Source organism: Nasonia vitripennis (assembly GCF_009193385.2).
Source record: "Nasonia vitripennis strain AsymCx chromosome 1 unlocalized genomic scaffold, Nvit_psr_1.1 chr1_random0005, whole genome shotgun sequence".
In the NCBI taxonomy this organism is placed as follows: Eukaryota; Metazoa; Arthropoda; class Insecta; order Hymenoptera; family Pteromalidae; genus Nasonia; species Nasonia vitripennis.
This window is the reverse complement of record NW_022279591.1, coordinates 3613995-3622599: the sequence shown is the minus strand read 5'-3', so window position 1 is coordinate 3622599 and position 8605 is coordinate 3613995. Positions and strand designations below refer to the sequence as shown.

The following is an 8605-nucleotide window of genomic DNA, read 5'->3' as shown; positions in this document are numbered from 1 at the left end:
TTAAAATTAATAAAAGTGTAGCACACATCAAAACCTTTAACAGTGATAGAAAATTGAGTTTCACAGATTATTTACAAGAACTATTAATTTAAAGATTTGTCATAATTTTTTACTGCTGTTTTTGGTCTATTATCTTAATTATGACTTAGAGTAATAGAACACTAAAAAGTTCTACGATTTAACGAAGAATAGTAGACGTATAATATAATGTATAATAATATGATAAAATGTAATATATTGTATTATAATAAATAATATAAGATAATTGCACTCAAAAAACATATTTAAAGAGGTGTTGTGACGTGCAGAAACATGCGTCATTTGTACTTGCAGCTGTCATAAAATCTAAAAATAAAACGCGTCTACAATTTTTCTATTTTAAATATTTTTTATTTACAAATAAGTTTAACACCATTTCAACATATTTGAAGAAAGTTAATCAAAGACTGATGATGATATGAAATCCGTTGGGAGCTAGCTAGTTTTATTCCTCAGTGAAGAATCTGGATGTGCGAGCAATGGAGCACGTTCTTGCCCTGCTTCAGGTAATGTAGCGAGATCTTGAAATGCATCTCGCTGCCATATAGTTTTATTTACTGTCTCCTTTTGACTTTGTCTCCGAATCTAAAAATTAAAAATACTTCAAATTAAAAAATTGCTGCCAATTCATTGGCACTTCCTCCCAATTGGTTTTCCGTTATTATACTAACATAAAAAAAACTTAAAAACATTCTATCAATCTAGATAAAATACCATAACTTCATAATAACATGAATTTTTTCAAAACATTCTGAGCCTTAATTAGCGAGTTATAAGGTTTAACAAAAATAATAAAGTTCAGTTATACAGGGTATACAGGGTGGGAGGCAAAGCATTCGAATCTTAATATCTTATAAACTAATCAGTTTCAAAGGCTGCAAAAATGACTTAACCGAGGTAATCAGAAGATCTATCTTTTTCCAACATTTCAACTTAATTAAGAGACTCTTTACTCCCGTAATCGTACAACATAAAAAGTCCTTTTTTTGTTTCCAATTTTAGCTTAAAAACTAGTAGCCAAAGTGGCTTTAAATTATTAAAGCAAATATATATAGTGATCCTTTATTGTCATAAAATTTTTTTAAAACGATTGATAATCTAGTTTTGGAGATCAAGAGGAGCGACAGCGCCACACTGGCTAGTAAAAGTATACGACACGACGACAGCGTGGGTCGCGGCTCTTATATACTTTGATATTGGGATCTCTAACCTCAAAATAATTTTCCAAACGCATTTATATCATTATTGTTTCACCTACTGATAAACTAAGTTTATCAATTACTTTAAAAAAAATGAATTTTTGCATCAAAAATATGCATTTTAAAAGTGCATTTCGAAAAGACAATAAATAAAAAATTTAAAACTCGGTAAATATTGATGGAAATGAGTCCAGTCTTGCTACTCAGGGATTTTTGGGGTCGCTGAACTCGAATATCGCCACCGCAACGAAGTTATGGAAATTTGTAACGTAATTAGTCAAAACTTGTTACTCGGGAGTTTTTTAGGTCGAAATTTGACAAAAAAATTTTGAACGTGTTATTCCAACACCGCGCTGCTTGTTTTAATCCGTAGATCGACTTATTTAGCTTACATACGAGAGAGGCGTCAGGAACGTTCAAGCCCTCCGGAATCTTCATATAAACTTCCTCGTCAAGTACACCGTATAGGAACGCGGTCTTTACGTCGAACTGTATAGTTTTTAAATTTAACTGAATCGAGAGAGATAACATGGCAGGCAATGCGTCGTATAGCACGACTGGAGAGAACGTCTCACTATAGTCTACTCCGTATTTTTGACGGCATCCACGCGCGCAAAGTCGAGCCTTACGCTTCTGCTCTTTACCTGCCTTAGCTTCTTGTAATTTAAGTACCTATACGGAGTCGATTAGTGTACGATTTTTGGACCTTTTTGCCAGGGTCCACGTTTGGTTTTTCTCGTGTGCCATCGATTTCTCTTGAATCGCAGCCATCCAGTTGTTAGCATCTGGGCCAGTGATCGCCTCGCCGTACGAGTTTGATTCGTAAAACTCGGTGAAATTGCTCTCGTATATTTTCAGCTTCTTCAAAGTACTGCGATCTCTAAGTACCCGCGGTTTAACACTTACTTTTGCAGGATTGTTCAGTCGCTCTTCATGTGCTTTGCTTGCATTTTCCTCTACCAGGTGCTGTTCTTCCGGCATTGCTTCTACAGGCTCATCAATAGGTATCACAGCATCAAATGCGTTCGTCTGCTCTTCTCAGGCGAATCCCATTTTCTCGATAAACTTGACGTTTCTGAAAATGACGATTTTTTTCGCGTGTGGATTATATAACCGATAGTTCGTAGAATCCTTATCGTAACCGACAAATATCAATTTTTCCGACGTTCTATCTAATCTATTGCGCAAAATCTTGAGAATCAGCGAGAAAGCTACTGAGCCGAACACTCACAAATACGACAGTTCAGGCTTTCTGCCTGTCCAACACGGAGTCGTGGAGAAATCGTGACTTGATAACATCATATTTAACACGTACGTCGCTGTGTTCACGGCTTCGGCCCAAAGAAACTTTGGAAACTTACTTTGAATTAACATAGTTCGCGCGCTTTCCATAATTGTGCGGTTTTCCCACTCTGCACCTCCGTTTTGACTGGGCATATAAGGCACAGTTGTCTCTAGCTTGATACCCTTCTGACTCAGAAAATTTTCCATTCTTTTATTTTGAAATTCTTTCCCATTATCGAATCGCAAGGCCTTCATAGTACAATTAAATGTATTATAAATCGCGAGCTCGAATCGTATAAAGGTCTCAAACACATCCGCTTTATGTCGTAAAAAATACACGTATCTGTATCGTATATATATTTACCGTCTACAAATTTTTCAATAAAAACAATACCAATCCCTTTTACCTCACAAACCTTGTTATCGCTCAGTAGAACCGTTGATCCGCTGCTCGGTGCAAAGTTCTAGAGCCAGTACCTTCGGAAGGTTAGATGTCAAGATGCCCCGCTGTCGGTGATCCACACCTCTGTGATAGCTTCTTTTAGGATACTTTTGATTGCGCTCTCGCTTGTTGTTTGATTGCTGTTCTCTTGAAACTCAGGCACCGTAGATATATATATATATATATATATATATATATATATATATATATATATATATATATATATATATATATATATATATATATATATGCGGTAGCCTGTTCATTTGTATTATTTGAGGCGGGCTTCTGATTATATTTAAAAGATCCTTTCTTTTTCTAATATTTCTTAACGATGTGTCCAGGTTTTTCGATCGGCCTGTGTGCGCACAGTGGCGGTCGGAACGGTTTTGCGGAATTTTGAGGTTATCCTCGGACTCGTAGAGTCGTGAGCGCACGGCTCTACGGATCCTCGTCGCTGGTCTCGTTCTTCCCTTTGCCCTATGTGCGCACACTGACAAAAGGAGTCGTGAGAAGTCGGCGTAAAGGTGGTTTCGAAGGTAGAGGTTAACCTCAAATTCACCAGGACGTGAGCGCACTGCTGACGAGGACGAGACTCGGTGTCGTTCGGGTTTTCCTGATTATCTCGTGTGCTCACGACAATAATCCGGGAGTCGGTCTTCAGTGCTGCTAACTAGTCGTCCCGTGAGCTCATGAGACGATTTCCTCCGCGAGGATCTACCTCTGGCTCTCCCAGCAGTATCGTGTGCTCACTGTACAGCCTAAATCGGAAGCTCGAGTAGAATTGCCCGTTGCGCCGCGCGGTCGGCCTTATAAAGCCGCGCAGCATGTTGTGTATAGGTGCGTTCGCGGTGCTCCGTGCGCGCCGCTCCCGCCGCCTGGCGCGTTACGGCTAAGTCGCTTGTCGGCTGCCGCGGTCCGCGCTCATGCGGACTCGCCTTTTGGTTGGTGCGCGGGCGCGCGCTCATTTCGCGTCATGCGGACTCCCCTTTCTTTTGTTGAGCGCGCGAGCTCGCTTCACGTCGCGTGGCTCACTTTGCGTATAGAGCCTATTGCGGCCGCCTTCATGTATATTTATGCACGAGACTCGTATCTCGTTGTATATAATATTGATTTTTTTTAATCAACTTTTTCATCATATCATGATCGAACGGAACGGTGAATCTAAAAAATCTTGCGCGAAAAAGTAGGCAATTACATGCTCTTTTAATAACACTATTGCTGAATTTATTGGATAAATCATATTTTTATTTATTTAATTTATTGTATAAATACTCTGTATTGTAGTTTGCCGATGCATTCATCGTTTCTTTATATGTTTTTAGACTTTCTAACGCATGGACATATGATGAGCAATTCTCTACAAATTAAGAAAAAATAGTATATTGTGCAACTAGGGGGAAAAATTGGCTTTTTCTAGCGAGGGTGACGTTTTGAGCACGAGTAGGAGTCGAGAGCCCCGTAGGCGCCCGAGACGGACACAAGTGCTAAAAACATCACCCGAGTCTGAAAAAGCCACTCCCCCCTTCTTGCACACCGTACTTTTTATGATAAGTGCACGAATAGGCCTCTTATCATGCATATTAAAGGAATGGGAAATTCGAGGACTTATCAAAGTAAAATTTGAAAATTTTAAAAATACTTATATGGAGACACACATCCATCGGATAGGCTGCAGAGTGAGGAAAAAACTACTCCCTTGGAAGGAAAAGACTTTTTCCTCACACGGGAGTAATTTTTGCTAGGAAAGTTCTCTAGTAGTTTTTTCCCGCTGTATATATATATATATATATATATATATATATATATATATATATGACTTTAAGGGTATTTTTATTGAAAAGGTGAGAAAATTTTACAAAAAAGGTATATCTATGTCTATAGTGAAAAATGCTTCCCTGAGGAGTTATGAATTAAAGTTGTGGTGAAAACCCAAAAATTGCCAAAATTGACATCTTTGGCTACTTACCATTTTAGTAAAATGCAATTTAAAAATCTAAAAAAATTCAGGTGCATGGGAAACTGTTTCTGGAACATATTTACTGTGGGTTGAGAAAGAAAAAATGTTTGATCTTCGATTTCACAGAGAACCACCCACACACGCACACACACATGCGCACACACATACGCGCACACACACGCACACACACACACATATATATATATATATATATATAAGTCGCCCGGGACGCGGAGCGTGGTGCCGAAGAGCATCTCAGCGGGCGATGCTTCTAGATCCTCCTTGAAGGTCGTCCTTAGGCCAAGCAAGACAGTTGGAAGATGATGTTGGCGAGGGCGACGAAGAGACGAGCATCGAACTGCGCCCCCTGGTCTGTCGTGATGGTAAGCGGCGTGCTGAACGAGCTGATCCAATGATCCACAAAGACTCGTGCGACTGTTTTTGCCTGTTGATCTGGCAATGGGATGGCGTAAGGCCACCTGGAAAACCTGTCGACGATGGTGAGGCAGTACTGGTAACCCGAGCACGACGGGGACTTGATGAGGACCAGGTGGAGATGGTCGTAACGCGCATCCGGAGACGCAAATTCACCTAGAGCTGCTCGGTTGTGCTGGTGGACCTTGGAATTTTGACAGGGGACGCAGGCGCGTATCCAGCGGGCGATGTCCTTGCGCATGCTCGGTCAGAAGTACTTATGTGTGATGGTCTTCGTCATCGTGCGGATACCTGGATGCGAGAGGCCGTGTAGTGTCTTAAAGACGGTCTTTCTGCGCTCTCGCGGGACGTAGGGCCGTAAGGTGTTGCCCTCGACTGCGCAGTAGAGCGAGGAGCCATCGATGTCGAGCGGCTGCAACTTAGAGTCCTGGACGTCGTGCAGGTGTGGCAGGTCAGCGTCGTTGCGCTGGTCTTGAGCGAGAGTCGTGAGGTCCATGCATGATGACATCTCGATTGCCTCGACTCTGGAGAGGGCATCTGCGGTGTTGTCGAGGCCTTTGACGTACGCCGTGATTTGGTACTGCAGCAGATAGTCGAGCTGTCTTACTCTGGTGGCTGCTGGGTTGCGAGTGACAGTGGCTTGTGATCTGTCAGCAGTGTAAACGGGCGCCTCTCGAGGATACTGCTGAAATGTTTGACCGAAGTGAAGGTGGCGAGAAGCTCCCTATCATAGGTGCTGTTACGCCTCTCAGTGTCCAAGAGCGTTTTGGAGAAGAAGCCTAGAAAAGAAAAGTTGTCATCGTTGCGTCAGCGAGCACTTTCTTCATGGCGATGAAGGCATCTAGGTCTTCTTTGGTCCATGTGAGAGGCGAGGGTTTCTTCCGCTGCGGTAAGAGTTTCAGCATGTCGTTGAGATGCGCGAGCAAGCCTGCAGCTCTAGGAATACAGCGCCTGTAGCAATTTACATGGCCGATAAAGCGCCGAAGTTTTGACGTATCTGCTGTGTGCCTCTCGAAAAGTCGAGAAAAGTGTCTAGAGGTTCTCCAGATGCTGTTCTCTTCCGTAGGAGGTTACGATTATATGTCTAAATAGGCCCAAGCAAAAGGCAGGTCTCGCAGCAGGCGATCCATTGCCCTTTGAAGTGACTGCGCAGCGTTACGAAGGCCCATGGATGATCTGGTGAACTCGAATGGCGTAATGATGGTCTTGTGTGCATCTTCTGGCGCAATTAGCACTTGATAAAAGGCCTTCTTCAAGTCTATGACTGAGAAGGTATCGCCACGAAGTTAGAATAACGAGGATATTTGTCCGGCACAGTACAACTATTGAGTTGCCTGTAATCGCCAGTGATACGATACGAGCCGTTGGTCTTTTTGACTAGCCATAACGGACTCGCCCAGGAGCTATCTGAGATGTGCACGATGCCCATCTCGATCAAAACCTTGAATTCTGCTCGCGCTGCCTTGAGGCGCTCGCCATGAAGTGATCTGGTGAAGGGCAGAGAGATCGGGTAGAGCAATGGTCGTACTTTCTGACGTGGCTAGATCTTGGTACTCTTTAAGCAGGTTAGCAAAAACTCCCTCCGCAATGTCAGCACAGATGTTTACTGCCACTGAAGTAGACTTGCGTAGGGAGGACGGCGCCGGCTGCATGATGGATGTGGTCTGCGCCGATGAGCTTCTTCCGCTGAATGTCAACCGCTAAGCCTAAATGCGCTAAAAAGTCCGCTCCGATGATAGGGTTGCTGACATCTGCGACGATGAATATCCACGTCAGGGGTTTTGAAAGCGCCAGATCTAGAGACATCGCATGCGTGTCATAGGTGTTGATGGTCGACGCGTTGGCTGCGTTGAGCGTAAGCGGGCCGCGAACTCTCTGCTCCTTGAAATACGAGCGAGGTACAAGGGAGACTGCTGAGCCAGTGTCGATGAGGAAACGAAGTCTTGATTCCCGGTCGTACACGTGCAAGCGCTGCTCAGACGGTGTGCCAACCACTTCTGCTTGCGGGTGCGGGGGCGCGTTTAGTTTCCCGCGTTTGGATACGTGCAGGGTTTCTTGCAGTGCGTCGCCTTGTGGTTAAACGTGGAATGGTACCAGCACCAACCGTTGTTCGCAGCGGGAGTGCCTGGGGCTGCCATATTCGCCTGGCGAGGGCGTGAGCGCGAGCGGCCGCGGCCTCTGTTGTTGTTGTTGCTGTTGTTGCCGTTGCTGCTGTTGTTGTTTCTGGCGATGGCTCCAGTGAGCGACTCAAGGAGCGATGTCTGCCTCTGGACGGTAAAAAGAAGCTGAGCCATGGTGAGACGCAGCGACGTCAGCTCGTGCTCCTGGAAAGGTGAGGCGATACCAGATGATACGCCGCTCGATGGCGTTGAGTTCTGCTGCGGGTTGACTGCGTTGACGGACATCTCCGGCGCCATTAGCTGGTCAGCGAGCTCATCCAGCGAGGAAAGATGCCACCAGGGGGCATAGGCGGCGCCAGTAGCACATCGTTGTGGTCGTTCATGCCGTTGCCTTGTCGAACGGCTAAATCAGGATTGATTGTAGTCTCGCGAAATAAGAAGAGACTTGTGGATCTTTCTGCAATCAGTAAACAAGGAGAGCAAAACCAAAACACTCGAATTAAATGATTGAAAGGTATACGCTGTATGCCGTAAAACTAGAATGTTTATTCTAAAGAATCTGTATGTACGAGTGTGTGAAATAAAGGAAAAATGAGTGAAAGTTTGAGTGAAATACCGACGCGAGATAGATAGATAGATAGATAGATCTTTATTTGCTCAAAAAACAATACAATTCTTTGAGATCACATAAGACTGTGTCTCACACAAACTACAAAGAGAGAATATAAAAATATAATTACAGCATTTTAGAAGGTAAAATTGTTTGTCCTAGACAGATTAAAATAATACTTTGGATGGGTGTATCAATGCTCTTGTAGTCACGGTAACAAAAAGTCTCTTTCACTGAAGTGGGAGAGTAGATGTCAAGCGAGACATCTATGACACAATGCTTGCCGAAACCAGGCAGCCACTCATTCCTAGAGTCTAGCATTGTGTCGTTTTCGTCGGTCATGATTAGGTCAATCCAAGTGTGAGAAGATGAGGTATGATGCGTGGGACCATGTCGGATTATCTGAAGAGATAACTCCTCAGATAGACGCTTGATGGTGGCAGCGTCATCTGAACCAGATAGCAGGTCTGAGTTCAGATCACCCATAATGATTTTATGACTAAAATCACCGCATAG

General features: G+C 43.6%; 1 protein-coding gene across 9 annotated transcripts in view; it reads right to left on the bottom strand.

Moving 5' to 3' along the window:
• Positions 1 to 368: 368 nt before the first annotated feature.
• Atg9 (autophagy-related protein 9) overlaps positions 369 to 8605 on the bottom strand; it is a 230902-nt gene continuing 222665 nt past the window's right edge. For 6 of the 9 annotated variants that reach the window (XR_004228413.2, XM_031933767.2, XM_031933758.2 and 3 more), the window contains one exon: positions 375 to 624. Coding sequence is in view for 8 of the 9 variants with exons in the window: in XM_031933767.2 (XP_031789627.1) it covers positions 475 to 624 (150 nt within the window). In the remaining variant the exon portion in view is untranslated. 9 annotated transcript variants of the gene reach the window in all.